At 36.4% G+C, this 15,848-nt stretch overlaps 1 protein-coding gene across 3 annotated transcripts; it reads left to right on the forward strand.

Annotated features, from left to right (window-relative positions):
• Nucleotides 1-417: 417 nt before the first annotated feature.
• Nucleotides 418-14,472, forward strand: LOC139694327 (alpha-taxilin-like). 3 transcript variants are annotated; one of them, XM_071592823.1, is made up of 9 exons: nucleotides 418-624; nucleotides 889-975; nucleotides 1,048-1,227; nucleotides 8,085-8,231; nucleotides 8,313-8,507; nucleotides 9,015-9,143; nucleotides 10,669-10,827; nucleotides 12,545-13,972; nucleotides 14,059-14,472. In XM_071592823.1, the coding sequence occupies exons 2-9, from the start codon at nucleotides 907-909 to the stop codon at nucleotides 14,083-14,085; spliced, it is 2,334 nt and encodes a 777-aa protein (XP_071448924.1). In that variant the 5' UTR covers nucleotides 418-624; nucleotides 889-906; the 3' UTR covers nucleotides 14,086-14,472. The 3 variants fall into 3 exon arrangements, with proteins under 3 accessions (XP_071448924.1, XP_071448933.1, XP_071448941.1); XM_071592832.1 differs by having other exon boundaries at nucleotides 418-620; XM_071592840.1 differs by lacking the exons at nucleotides 418-624; nucleotides 889-975; nucleotides 1,048-1,227 and adding an exon at nucleotides 5,244-5,300.
• Nucleotides 14,473-15,848: the final 1,376 nt, after the last annotated feature.

Below are 15,848 nucleotides of genomic sequence, written 5' to 3' on the forward strand. Positions count from 1 at the left end.
AAAAAAAAACATGGCAAAAGTTACATTTTAGTCATCCCCCACGCACTAACTGGGTTAGAATATTTACCTCCTCCGCAAATAAATATCGAAAGTCAGCGGTTCTGGGCGATATACTGGTGGTTGGACTTATGAGAGTAAGGGGGCAAGTCGGATTGTGAAATCAATTAACTCCCGTTTAGACAAATGCTCGTCCACCACTTTGAGTGCACTTTGCCTGCACACAAAATAAAAGAAATATCATTATTTGTCGCATTTCTTTCTTACGAGTGCCATCATAACAGGTTAATAGATACCTTGTATCCTCTCAGATCATTCAAAATTTCCGCCAGTGTTCATTTGTTCATTTTTATTTACGTTTCTATATATAGGACCTGCCAGTGGAAAATCTTGGCAGGGAAACCAAAAATAGTACAACGAGCAAAGGAAACTAGCTTTGCACAGCGTTCGTCAAAGGCCTTTTTCAACTTCTATTTAGAAATGAAGAAGTGATAGAGATATTGTCTGTAAATTTTTTCAAGTCATAATTTGTAATTTCAACAAATAAGGAACAGACGAGTCTTAAGAAATACGACTTTATTTCTCGCTTCACAGTTTGAGATTGTATGCCTTTACACTTGCAAGTTAGTAAGTAACTGTTATCCGTCTGCATCAATCTATTAGCTGTACGATTATCAATTGTTTTTGCAGAACTATAAATTATTATCAGAGATGTCACTTTCATTAAAAAAATCTCATGTCGGCAAATGCAAATAGTGTGTCAAAATACATGTGCACTCAACGTTGCATGCTGGTGTCTATTCTTCTTACTATTTTAGCGAAGTAATATTGTTCGATTCTGAAGGAACAACATTGATTCAGCCTGAATAGAATACAATATTTGATTTTCAGTAATCAGATGATCGAGAAATGGACACTGAAGGCAATAACGAATCAGTCGTGAAAATGAACTCTACCACTGAGAATAAAGATGTCGAGGTATGGAAAAACCGTCAAAATACCTATCTTTGAATGCATTATTAATTAATCGGAAATATTTTATTGTTCTAGCATGTGAAAACATTGGAGAGCAGTCGTAAAAATAGCAAAGGAGACAAACTGCGGAAAAAAGATGATAAGAGTGTGGAACAAGTTCTGAAAGCATTGAATAGCCTAGAAACGACCGAGGAAAAATTAGCCGCAATGTGTAAAAAATATACGGACATTGTGGATGAAAACCGAAAGTTACAGGTATATAGTTTAAGTTTTTTTGTGCGTATGACTAAAATAAAATGATAAGTGTAGCTCTGTGGGTTAGGTTTTTTATTATAGAAATTCCAATATCGGATAGAAGTTGAACTATATAGAAAGTTCATGTGGACCGTTATGTTGCCAGAAGAATGTATGCCATATGGTCAAATTAATTCTGAGCAAATTTTAAATGTGATGCCTGTGTTGCGTATATTAACATTGACGCCAGCATCCTACTTTCGGAAAAATGGTGAAGCACCCTTGCTTCTCATAACTGAAGCTTTTATGAATTTAAGTTTTGGTATATTTTAAACAATGCTCGCATCATTCGCCCCACCGGTTGTTGCGTTATATTTTTTTGGTGAAAAGAATGCTTTTGTTGGAGATGCAACAATCCTATCCCATTTTATCCTCTGGATTTTATTCATAGATACTTGTACCAAAGAAAGGACCTAATCCTAGGGTCTGTATGCAAGTGAAGTTAAGAAAGTGTTTATGAATAGACAGATGTCTGTCTTTTCATAGCACCCTAAAATTGACAACAGAGTTCGGCAAACCTCTGTCCAATTTTGCTGGGAAAACCACTGTCCAATTTTGCTGGGAAAACCACTCCACTTTTGTTTCAAGTAATATTTGTAGATATTTCTGCATGAGGAAATTTGATCAGTCTCCCACTATCCCTTGTTTGCACCATCTGCCAGTTTAATTGCAGTTATTGGGATAGAGTCGGGTAGTGATTAGAAAATATAGGAAACATGCTATTTATCATTGTTGCTCTCTAGACAGCTAGAAACATCATCAGTGAATCAAGACATAAAAACATAGTTAAATTGATTTTGAAGTCGATTTTTTTCAAATATTCTATGAAAAAGTACAATTAGTAAAGGGGGTTAGGACTAATCATCACCAGTCCTTTTCCTTGATGGCTAGAGATCCAATAATGGTTTAGCACATGCACCAGTAACATTCTAAGTTGTTTTATCCATGAAGTTTCCATTGGATTGGCTTCAAATGCAAATGGGTGTACATTCCCCATGAAGAAATTGCTTGACCTGGCCAGGAACCCAGATCCTCTGATTGCAAGTTAGGTGTGTTAGCCAGTTTTGCACTCTAGTTTGCCCATTTTGAAGTGGCTAACATACGTGACAATTTGGAGAAATTGGCTCAAATTTCAAGTGACTTTTTTCACTGAATTTTCCCATTTGCACGTCCACCTTGCACCCACATGCTTGATGGTGTACAATGTTCTGCTGAGATTTCCATCGGAACTAGTGGATGGACTTAAATCTCCAAATGAGCATGCCCAAGTTACTTTGAAAACTGAACCTGTAGGACTTCATTTCTTCAGGCCTATGTATTTTATCTTTAGGTGTACTTACTAAAACTTTATATCTCCAGAAAGTCCATGTATTGAGACAATGTGATACCACCTAATTTGATGAAGTTTTCTCGCGTCTTCCACTGGGTCAGGGGTTCCATATTGACTGACATTTCGTTGCTTGACTCGTGCATTGTCCACAGGGTAGATGGGTGCCCCTCTGCATTTGGCCATCTTATGTACCTGAGCCCACGGGTCAGGTGACTCGTGATTGGTCTGTGGTGGTGGAGCCTCCCAGTTGGGAACCATGGCGTTATGTTTTGTTCATTCCTTTCATGGTCACCGGGAAAAATTAGAAATTTTCTTGTCTGAGCGTAGGACCCAATCAGCCTAAATATCCCAGGCATTTATAAATTGTGTGTGCCCATTGAGAAGTCTGCATGGGAGAGACAGGACCATTGAGACCAGGTTAGAGGAACACCAAAGACACCTATGTCTGGGGCAGTTGGAGAAATCAGCCATCACTGAACACAGCATCTGGATGGATCATTCCATTAACTTAGATGGGACTAAGTTACTTGCCAGCGCCGGTGGTTACTGGGACTGAATAATTAAAGAAGCAATTAAAATAAGAATGGCGGGACGTTATTTCAATAGGGACTTTGGTTATTCCCTCGGCAATGCATGGAAACCACTGCTGATGAAGGTTAGAAAAGGAAGGGACACAACACAATGCCATGGCATCCAAGTGGGAGGCTCCTCCACCACGGAACAATCACGAGTCACCTGACCCGTGGGCTCATTTATTTAAGATGGCCAAATTCAGAGTGGCACTCATCTACCCTGTGGACAATGCACGAGTCAAGCAACGAAATGTCAGTCAATATGGAACCCCTGACCCAGTGGAAGACCCAAGAAAACTTATCAAGCAATTATGCCAGGAAAGCACCAGATCTTACTTCACCAACTAACTTATCCCCGACCAATAAGCCACAATTTTGCTGCTTCATGATTTCCACACTTCACTGATTGTACATGGAAATATTAATACTTTTTTGCAAATGGTTATAAAGTTTCACTTGTGAATTACATTGAATGGAAAACTTGCCCAACAGTAGGTCACTGCTGATACAAACATTTATGAAAGTTTAAAATTCATTTGCCTTGACCAGGATTTTAAATCGTGTCCCTTGATGTCTGGCCAGGGGCTTTAAGCAGTTAAGCTACCAGGGTGCCCTCTTACACTCTAAAATTTTGGAGACTTGAAAGGCACAATAAATAAATAATTTAAAAATTTAATTGGGCCCCTTATCTGTTGTAGGTTAAAATTCAAATAGTGCAACCATACATATTCCTCGGGATAAATATTTAAGAGAATTTTTTTAACTATTTAACAGTTCACAATAACTTTAGCAGATCAAAAGTGGGTGGTGCTTTCAGTGGAATGTAGCAGTTTTGGGTCAAATAGAAGTATTGAAGTAAGAATGAATGTATGAAATGCTTCTTTAACCTCAACATATATTCTTAAGTGTCTAATTGGATCTAAGAATGTGTCAAGTCAAGGGATGCACTGAAAGTGAACGAAATATCAAGTTAAAGAAAATTAATGTAGATGTAAATGTTTTCATACTTTCTGTCTTTCCCCTTTCAAGTAGCTCAAGTCACTTCGATCATCATCCTCCTGTCATTTACCAGCTCTAAAAAAAAATGAAACGTTGGCTCGCCACAATTTTAATTTTTTTATTATATTGTTTAAAATACTCAAATTCCTCCATTTATTAGTTTTTCATTTCTTTGTCACTTTATTCCACAGCACCTACACTGTTATACCCCGCACTCCGAGGACCCACGTCTATATACAAGTTGGGCATTATGGATTTTCCTCCTGTCTGGCCACATCGAATGGACCCTGCAAGTTTGGTTAGGTGGTCCATCAAATCCAGCACATCCTCCATTCTGAAAAACAAAAAAAATGCAAACATCACCACCCTCAAACCTCTTACATTAAAAGATTGGTGAACGAGACTCAGCAGTTTCATCTAATGTGCTAGCAGCTATGCTAGGTATTCAAGCTGGCTCGCCATCATTGCTTCATTTTGAATTCTTTTGAAGGTTTGCATCAATATCAGTAGTCCTGGAGATTGACCACTGCACAAACTGTTCTTTAAACTCTTTCTTATGCTGCCCTGTTCTGCTAATTAACTCCAGGTTGTTAATGATAGAATCACATTGGACTCCAAGACCTGACAATCCTATGGTATGGAAAGTGTTCTCTTATCTACACCTCAGAGCAGTTGGTGGTGAAATCCTGGCTAAACTCACATTTGCCTTTATTGGTTAATCAAAGATAACTCTGTTGATCTTCTAGATTGGCTTACTTTGGCAATAGTTCTACAGAACATGGCAACAGGGGTTAGTTGGAGCTGACATTCCATTGTCAACTTGGGGGGTGTGACTGGTTGCGATGGTGAAGATCAATTTTTGGGGAGACCCAACATGGAACTAATTCAGTTGGAAATGTTTTTGTGGTATCATCATCATTTTAATCTTCCCATTGGTCTCTTAGCAGTATTGACTCCAACTTCTTAACAAGCCTTAGACTTCAAACTACCCTCTAAATAGCCTCAAGAATCTCTCCCCCATTAAGCTTGGATCTATAATCTACTCATAATATTGTTGCGACTATATGCTATGCACACCTAATATGATGCCAGAAGTGTAATTGGTTCGGCTACACAAGGAGAGAACGTGAATGGTGAGGAGATCTCTCTTGGTTAAATCTACTATTGTTTTTGTTATGTAAGACTGGTAGTAATAGAACCACTAATGCAAGCCTGCACCACAGTGTATGATAAAAATCAAGAGGTCTAAATTTAGCCAACACTTGAGTTGTTTCATACTTTGTAGTAGCATACACGTTAAGCTTTGTCATACCTGTATGTAACTCTTAAATTGCTTAATTCAAATTTAAAAGTTTTTTAAAAGTTAAGTCCTACACTGCAAGTCCTACACATTGTATTCTATGGCAAATGAGGTGGATACAATGAGAAAAAACACTGGGGAGCTGTATGCATTAAAGAGGCAGTTACAAGATGAGGAAAGTGTGATTCAACCATTGAATATGGGAACCACCTTACATTGGTGTGGTTGAAACTTTTGTTATTGGAGCCAAATCAAATTTTATTAAGCCAGCAATTATCACAGGTCAGATTATCATTAATAAATGTTACTGGAACAGGCATTGTCAGTTCTAGGGTGTATGGAGAAATGAGGAGTGTCTGCCTGAATAATATGCCTTGGGAGTTCTGCAGCCCAACCAAAACCAAACCACAGCATAAGGGAAGTTCTAGGCAAAGTTGTAATGGTGGAATCAAGGGTATGACAATGAAATTTATGTTGTCTGGCAGTCAAGGGAGTACATCTTGGCAGGCCTGCCATCACGTCTAGTGGTCTTACATCAAATATTCATGATGTAAATGTGTGGAAACAAAGACGATTTCAAGGGAGAAATTTCATTATTATTTTATCATTCTGGAATTAGTCACAAAAGGATAACAAAACCTTACATATTGCATATTAAAGGAACCAAAGTGTGCATAGTATATATTCTGAATAAGTAGCTTAGTAATAGATGGGGTCATGAGCTGAAAATAACGAAACAAAAGAGATTCATCCCATCTGTAGGGATTGAGTGACTGTGAACGTGAACCCTCTCTTTTTTCTTTTGTGATTTTTTTATTTTAATTTGTTTTTCATTCCTGTGAGAGTAAAATGGGTCCGTGGCATAGGAGAAATCCTTGCAAACCCTGAGTGTGTGTGAATGCAATTCATGAGAGTGATTGTTATTCCATAACACACCCTAGTGATCAAGTGGTTGTAAGTTTGTTTCCTTATTTATTTTTGCATTGTTTGTGTGTGATTAATGTATGGATGGGTCACTGTTTCCCAAACACACCCGAGTGATGGTGTGTTTATTTTCAATCTTCCCCTTATTTGTCACTTTGTTTTTGCCTACCCCCACCTTAAACAAACCTAGTGCCAATTAAGTGTAAGGTCTCAGCTATTTCATTTTCCATCCTAAATCTTAACTAAAATGGCACAAATTATTTAAAAAAAGAGATGTTTCAGGCGTGATATAGTGGAATATCATGATTAATTAAAAATTGGCAATGTTCCATAAAATAAAATTTAATACGACCGGTTTCAATGTAACTACATCTTCATCAGGTGATGATGATGTAGTTACATTGAAACTGGTCATATTAAATTTTATTTTGTAGAAAATTGCAAATTTGTAATTAAATAAAACACAAATTATGCTGAAATCTCATACTTCATATTATAATAACACATTCTTTTGCTCTTCACACTTTATGCTTCCCTTAATTAAACATTCTTCTCCTCAGTTTTATTGTCTTCAGCATCTCTTGCATCCACTAGTCCTGCCTTCTTTGGGTTTCTCCCAACAGCTGTTTCTCTTCCCCTATCATGCCTTTAACTTCATTATTTGTTTTTCTTTCCGTCCACTTTATTTTGTCCATTCTTCTCCACACCCATGTCTCAAAGGACTCCATTCTACACTTATCCTCTTGCTTCAATGGCCAAGTTTCTGAGCCATATAAACTACACTCCATGTTAGTTTTCAATAGTCTTTTATTTATATCTTTACTTATGATACTTGCTAACAACTCCAGCCACCTTAGAGAGAAGCTCAACTACTCAACACATTTCTTCTTTTAATTTTCTAACTACGGTCGCCAGTCATTTCATTCTGGTGGAAATGATGGAAAACATATACACTAACAGCAGCAAGCAACTGTAGCTCATGTGAAATACAGCAGGGAGGATGTTATCTGGGGTGGATGTGTATCCCTCATTGGTTCTTAGGGTTCACAAAGTTAAAGAAGGGCCTGTTCAGTGTCAATTTCATCCCAATCCCAACCACAGTAATCAACCTGAAAGTCAATTTTTCAGGTGAGTGTAGAGCTTGCATTGTACTAAGTCCTGTATGGAACCCTATCTGCCACCTAACCAATCACAGCTTGGGTGAAGCTGAGGGTGCTCAGAGGCATTACCAAGAATTGTAGCCAGGTCCTCTGGCCAGTAGTCCAGCATCCTATCCACTGGCCTACTATGCCCCCTTAACCCCAATGAAGATGTTTTATTATTTATATTAATGTGGTACAGGAATACTTGTAGGGATCTCCCAGGTTTGGCTACACTATAAATTGGAAACCTAGTGACAGTGGGCATGTGCTTGATAGGAAATCATTATGTTTAAAGGGTTAGTTCTCAGAGGAAATTATAATATCATGTTAGGAAAGTAGTTGCTACAGTGTGGTATCATGTGTTATGAGGGGGAAATTTGATATATTTGTACGAGAGATGATGTGCAAATATTGCATATGAAATACAATGGCAACATTGTACAAGCTGGTAATAGCTCCAGAAATGAGAGAGCATGGTATTAGCTGCCTTAGTGTCCATAATGCTTGAAAAGCCGTCTATTAATGGAGACTTTGCCACAATTTCCCTCAAGGTGGCAGCAAAACAAGGAGAGAAGAAGTGTTGCATTTTGCAAAGGGAGAAGGAGCAACTACAGACTGAACATAGTAAAGCTGTTCTTTCCCGAAGTCGGCTGGAAAGTCTCTGTCGTGAGCTTCAGCGACAGAATAAGGCAATTAAGGTTGGTTTGCTCCTGAAGTCATCCCAAAGTTTTTATTTCATTATTGAAATGATTGTTCAGTAAATTTTCTAAATACTATAGGAGGAGAGTCTACAAAAAGTGAGAGAAGAGGAGGAAAAGAGAAAGGAAGTCTCCACCAAATTCCAGGGTACACTAAATGAAATTACCACATTAATGCAACAGAACATTGAAAAGAATTCAAAACTGAAAGAAGAAAATGTGGAAATGGCTCAGAGATTTGGAAAGCTTGTGGAGCAGTATGAAATCAGAGAGCAGGTAGGTTTTTGAAGTTCGTGTTAGCAAAATATTGTAATTCATGCATGTGTTCCTGAACAACAAGACCTGATTTTGTATGTTGAATTATCTCCTTTTCAAAAGACATTATTAAATCAATAGGTATATTAAAATTATGTTTTGACTGTGAAATATTGGAGAGTGTACTTAGTATTCATTTTAAATATTATCCTGTAATTTCTCAAATTCTATGTATAATGTCATTGCTTAAAGGCATTTTGTATTGCATTACTAAGTTTGTCAACCAATTCCAGATGTGACAGAAAGGTTGTATGCCATTCTTGTATTTTCCAACCTTTCATTTTAACAAAAATGTGATAGTTAAAACAAAATATTAATGATGTATACATAATTTAATGTCTCATAGACATGTTACAAATTTAATCAAACGAATTTGATAATGTTACCGGCTCAAATACTATTTAAATATCTATTTTCTCTTTTTTTGTATTTTGCTTTTAAAAATTAATTTTTGTCTATTCTTTAAAGCAAGTGGAAAAACTAGTGGAGCAAATTCACATTGAAACTGAATTAGGAGAAGCTAGGATTGCCAAGGCCCGCATGGAAATGGCTAGTGAGAGAGAAACAATGCTGAGGGAAAAACAAGCATTATTATTGGTAAGATGGTTTTTAATAATGATGAAAATGGAAAAATAGTGCTCCTGTGCTAATGATTGATCTACATATACTCAAGTAAAATAATCCACTGCTAAATAAAGAGTATGGGAATTAATAAATGACTAGGTACTTAAAAGTAATACCGTGTAGATCTCACCCAATTCAAGAAATGTACTTGAGCTATTCCAGTAGAGAAAAGTGGGAAAGCATAGAATGGTTAAAACTTTCAATCAGTGCCCGTGTCCATAAAATATGAGCTAAATGTATTTAATGAGTTAGGTTGATATGGGATAGATGGCTCATTTGCAATCATAGTTAATATAATACCGAAAAATGTTACCTTTGACCATTCACTCTCACTTTTTTATTAAGCAGTCATAATTGAAAGTAGTTTCTTTTGAATTTTCATATAAAAACCTGTAGTTAATACAAAGTGGCCGAGTCTAATTGTTTTCACATTATCAGGAAAGGCATAATTGTGAGTTTATTATCCATAAGGAATTGTAAAATTCTATGTTTTTACCCCTTTTTATTCTTCACAGTTAGGTTTTACATACAGAAGTAGTGGAAAATTCAGATCATGGTAAAGTTTTGGTTATAAACATAAATTGAGTGATTTTATGCTATGTGTAATGACATTTTTAAATTAATTTTAATTTCTCTGGGGTTCATTCAAGATATAGAACTACTGTTTTTCTGTGTGTGGGTCATATGGTTTACTGGGCGATCCAGTTCTAGCTGTGAAATGGGTCAATTACTGGTTTTATGATGTGGAGAGATTAAGTTAAAGTGACATAGTCTCTTTTTTTATTATTTCTGCTGTTGCTGCAGATCTCGGGGGTTGAAAGTGATAATTTAGGTATTTGACATTCAAATTTTTAAAAATTATAAAGTTATGTACATCCCATGCTTATTTTAAATAGTTTGATTCTATTTTCAAAATATACTTGTACAGCTCACTTTAAAGACTCCAGAAAGTGTGTTGTCAACATGCATTTCATTGAAGTGTTTTTATTTAAAAATTTATTTCTGAATTACATGAAGTGATGCATAAGACCTGTAAGCTAATTGAGACCATTGTTATTAATCTGCTACATTCCTGTAATGAAATATTTGGTGGCTGAGTTTGATTCTGTACAAGTTTTAGTATCAAACAATTTGCTCTGACTGTATTCTTGACTATTGTAGCCTCATATTTGCATAATTGAATTGATCTGGGGCCCATTTATCAAGTATCTGAAATTTTGGCTTGTAAGTCATCTGTTTTGATATGAAGTGTATACTGATTTACTTTCAACAATATCTCTCTGATTTTGCTGGAGAATAGAATGAATTTTCTCATCAGTATTATAAGGGGAGAGAATTTCATGTTGCTTTGAGCATTTAAATTCAGAATAACTAAGCGTGGTAAACCAGCCACTTGTGTGGCCTCCCAAGGCCTTCTGGGTCATTTGTTGAACAACTGTTTGTGGCAGTGGAAAAAAAACAATTCTTTGAAATGCTCATGTTTGTATTACATTTAAAGGAACTTGAAGAATGCAGGGGGGAAATTCGTGGACTCCAAGAAAATGACCTAAGATTAAGGGGGCAACTTAATCTATATACAGATAAGTATGATGAGTTCAAGACAGCACTCACCCGCAGCAGTGAAGTTTTTAATGGATTTAAGGGTGAAATGGAAAAAGTAAGTACAAATAATGCTACAAAACACTGCTTCAAAATATATTTAATTCTACAATAAATATGCATTATTCATTGCTTGGTCATTTTTTCGTTTGTGTTTATAGTTCATTTATCTGCAGATAAAAGCACTAGAAGCATTAAAACTGGAGTAATACATGCACAGGAAACTGTAACAGACCAATGAAAGAAAAGATTTTAAAAAGCTAGGAGGCATCACTTTAAGATACTAACCATGGAATTACATCAAGGGCTAAGGAATTTATGCATTTCATTTAAAATATCATTTAATTGTCCCCCTAAACTAGTGAAAAAGGTTGTGGTAGTATAGGAGAAGAGCTTTGGACTACTGACCGGAGGGCCTGGGTTCAATTCCCAGGCGCATATCTATGGGTACCTGCAGCTCCACCAAAGCTGTGTGATTTTTCAGGCACCAGATCTTCTTAGGATACAGTAACCGGCTCAGGGACAAGGTACTGGCCCCCCTACCCTGATGTGTAAATTTCACATGTCATCGGTGTTAGTACTGGTTGAACTTTGCCATTACCTACCAAACCGACCTTAGGGTTGATTACTGTGTTTATGATTTCAACTAGTAAAAGTGTATCTAGTTTCTTGTTGCTGAGATACATATTTTAAAATCATTTGTGAGGAAACAGTCATTTCCCTAACGTCCCAGTAGGAGTCTACTCTCATACTAAAAATTTCATAAAGCTCTTCAAATGCATGTAAATATTTTAATTCAAAAGTATTTTCTGAAGAGATAACATTTCATTTTCTAAATGCCTATGGTGACCAGTCCATGTCTTATTTATCTTATGTAGATGATATTTCTCTATGGAAAATAAATATAATCAGAGTCAGTAAATAAAATGCAATTTTTCATACGAAATAGACTTCAGATTTTCAATGACATCTAGTACATTTTGATAGTGCCTTGAATAAAGAAAAAACTGCTGTGATGAAATGCTTCATACTTAACATTGATAAGTGAAGCATTGTTATCTTTCATTTTAATTATGAACTATCATGAAGTATGTCTTCAGTGTTGACTTTTCCTGAATTGAGAGGTTGCATCACATTTTTTAGCAGATTGTAAATTATTTCTATTTATTTATTGAACGACTTTATTGGGGCAAGATTGAGACTTCATAGTCCCTTCTTCCGCCTAACCCCTAAAAATTACATTGAAGACAATCACAAACATCCAAGCCCTGTATGGAGGATAAGCCATCTAGGCAGGAATCAAGCCCAGGACCTCCAGGCTGGCAAACGAGGACGTTACACTGCCGCCCCTGGTGCCGGCAAATCTATCATGCAGCTCTACGAAATACAATAACTTAGCTAATTAGAAATGAATACCTGAAATAATGTGATTCATATAAATAAAGTGTAAAAATTACATTTAGTTAAAAAAAAGCTTTCTTTAGCTCATGTTATTAATGCTTTTTACAGGATTTTTTATGCTTCGTGATTTCACACCCTATCGATTGAATTTTCGTCATTTATCAATGGAGCTACATTTAAAATACTATCAATCCTACTAGTTCCGTGCTTGTATTATCCTATATTTATGAACTATAATGCATGCAGGTAAAGCCCCACCATTGCAGATGGGGTTACGTATATGGTAAACTGACTGTAGCTCTTTGTCTTACATTACAGTGAACATTTTCCAACATGAATATATAAATGAATTTGTTGTTTTACTTTCATGAAAGATGTCCAAAAAGATATGTAAACTGGAGAAAGAGACAACATCATGGAAGCAAAGGTGGGAATGCAGCCATCAAGCTCTGTTGGAGATGGCTGCTGACAAGCAGCAGAGAGATGGGGAGTTGGCTTTGGCCAATCGAAGACTCACGCAAATGCAGGCACTTTGCCGTACACTGCAAGCAGAAAGATCTGCATTGCTTGCACAGGTCAGGGGTGGAAGTGAAGGTGTCAAAGTTGCGGATAAAGCGGATGATAGTATTAAAGTGCTTGATGAACCAAAGGGATTAGAAGAAATTGGATCCAAGGAAAGTGAGGAGTTGTCTGGAGCGGCAAACAGTAAGCTATCAAACCAATCCGTAGGAGTCAGTGCTGAGAGCAGTAAAGACGAGAGTACCCTATCAAGCGCAAACATTGTGAATGAGGTAAAGGAAGGGAATGATATTTGTGCTATGCCAAAGAATGAAAACCCAGGTTTGCAAACTCCCGGGCTATCTATGGAAGTGATGGATGGGATTTCACAATCAGCCGTGGTAGTTGCTGATGATAGTGCAAAAAATTCCGTGTCCCAGAGTAATTCACTTGATGTTGGAAAAGGAGAAGAGAGTTGTGATAAAGAAAGTTTTAATAAGGATGCTGTTGAGAAGAGTGATTCTGATGCTATTGTTGATTCTAAATTACCAAAGGTCCCATTCACTGGCATTGTCAATGAATGTAAGTCAGCGAATAAAGAATTATTGGGTGAATCTCCAGTAAAAGTGGACAATTCATCCGATGAGTTACTGCTCTTGCCATCTCCTAGTGACAGTGGAGATAGTAAAGAAGTTGGATCCACTGAGTTTGGTGCACAAAAGGAAAGTATAATTGAAGAACTGAACTCTTTGAAACAAAAACTTGATTCATGTATTATTAGTGATGTAAGACCCTCCATAATTGAGGAAAGTCAGAAGATAACAGTTGGTGATCCAGCATCTAACAAACTGGAAGAATGTAAACCTCAATTGGAAGCAGCACAGCACTTGGAAATGTCTTTCCCAGCAGAAGTAAATTGTGTGCAGTCAGAGAATAAGTGTAATTCAATGCCTGCAGCAGAACCTGTTGTCAAAGAATTACAGTGTGAAAACATCTGTGATAATAGTTCTGGTAGCAACACTGCTGACATGAAAACTCTGTCACTAGATACATGTGATAAAAGTGGAACTATAATATTAACCGATGAGGTTGCACTTGAAAAGAAGTTTGAGGAAAATATTGGTGTAGGTTTTAGTATTGTAGCAGATACAACAAGAAGTGCGGGGGAAGGAAATGCAGTTAATTCCCCAGAAAAATGCAAATCGGAATTAGAAGTTACGTCATGCGAAAAGCCAATTATCAAAAACTCTGCTCCTAATGGTGCTAAGAAACCAGATGCACAAGTCAATCCTAAGAAAGGAAAGGTAAGCGCCTAAAACTGATAGTCACTTGCAGTCTAAATTCGTCATGCATTCCAGTCATGTAATGGATTCTTGGCTCCTATTTTCAGGAATCATCGAGGAAAAGGAAAAGATAAATCCCATAAATCATAAAGATGGTTAGCACAATGCCAGCAGCAATCCCAGAGTAGACTTCTTTGAAGTAATTTTGGAATAGAAGTTACTATCCTACTGCCAAGAATAATTCATCTGTCAACTTATTTATTTAAATTTCAGCACATCATATTTTTTATAATTTAAATCGTTTAACATGGGAGATGCTTTGGATTTTTTTTATTTTGAAATATTTCCTCCCAGTGCTTTAAAATATGGATGTGGTATTAATTCTAAAATCTCTGTTTGAAAGTGTGGAATGATGTTCTATGAATGTGTAATTTGGTGATAAACAGGATTAACAAGTTCTTGAAAAGAAAATTATGAAAAATGAATCTTGTATTTGATTCAGTAAATTTTATCTTAATGAATGTGTTCACTTTCATTACTCTGTATTTAAAATACTGTGTCCATGGCTTGTGTGAACAAGCCATGGACATAGTACTTTACATTCTTATTTCAGTGGAGTTGTCATGATCAAGTGTTAGTGAAATGTCGACTGCTGGCACTTGTATTGATAATTTTTTAGAATAAAAAAACAATTAAAGGAAGAAAAAGATTTAGTGAATTGATGATCCAAAAATAATTTTAATAACTCATGGCGAAGATAAATAATAGGCTGAACTCAATTACCTGTATTTCCGTACTTCGCTTCCTCAATTTGTCAATTTTCAAGATTGTTCCGTGTATAATGGATTCTCTGAAAGCCCCATTTTAATAAATGAATAGAATATATACTAGTACCTATTTCTTATATGGCTCATCAGTTGTGTGCCATTGGATGCTTTTTTACCTCAAGTTTGACAGAAATCAACTTGCTCCTTGATAAAATTCATCGATTATATTCAAATTCATATCACCAGCACTACTTTTATGACAAGTACCAACAAAATTTTATCTGTATTCAGGACTTGAGAGTGTATAATGGTAGAGGCTAACTATTTACTACCGATGTGCAAAAAGTTTTTAGGCATGTTCATTTAAAATGAATTTGCACTTTGGAAAGAAACTTGCCCAAGGTAATCGGTAACTTATTTTCATTACTTGATGCCAGTTTAATTGATGGAATCATTTAACTGCGAGGGAAAATTTCATACTATGGAAAAAAATTATTGTTTTTAATTTGACATACTTCTATTCCGGTCTCTTAAAAGAAATTACTGTTCAGGTTAATTATTGAACTATATACGCAATCAGTAGAGTATACAACACCATGAGTTCCAGTAGGTAGTTCTTGCCGGGTTGGTCTTATAAAAGGTTGAAATGAATAATATGTTACATAAGAACTGCAAAAGCTTGAGGTATTTCATGGTAAAGAATTGAGTTATCCCAATCAATACAAAGGATCATATAAGAAAACCTCATCCAGATGATCATGTATATCTTAGTCAATGGCATTCTACCAGATAGGTATTGGATGGACGAAGCCTAATCAATTGTTCAAAAATATATTTACTTCTCCATGGTAACAAAACACAACCTGAAATAGAGAAATACACAGCCCCTCTTCAATTCCACAAACTCCTTTCATTCAATCCAACATGCCCATCCTGTTCTTCGCTCCTGTTTACCGAACGTCCTAACAGAGCCTTCAAAATCCCACAGCCCATTAAAATGCTCTGAATCCATTTTTCCTGCCTCCTTATGATTTCCCCAAGCAATCTTCACACCACGGTCACCATGCATTTCACTTCCTCGCTTGTTTTCTTTTCACTCCACCTTTTCCAGTATCCTTCAAACTCACTTT

Source organism: Hetaerina americana, unplaced genomic scaffold, assembly GCF_022747635.1.
Source record: "Hetaerina americana unplaced genomic scaffold, ioHetAmer1.1.p SCAF_1, whole genome shotgun sequence".
Classification (NCBI taxonomy): Eukaryota; Metazoa; Arthropoda; class Insecta; order Odonata; family Calopterygidae; genus Hetaerina; species Hetaerina americana.

Coding starts and splice junctions, on each gene's coding strand:
- LOC139694327 (XM_071592823.1), top strand. CDS start 907: ATGGACACTGAAGGCAATAACGAATCAGTCGTGAAAATGAACTCTACC. Junction 976..1,047: donor CTGAGAATAAAGATGTCGAG/GTATGGAAAAAC, acceptor TTATTGTTCTAG/CATGTGAAAACATTGGAGAG. Junction 8,508..9,014: donor AGTATGAAATCAGAGAGCAG/GTAGGTTTTTGA, acceptor TATTCTTTAAAG/CAAGTGGAAAAACTAGTGGA.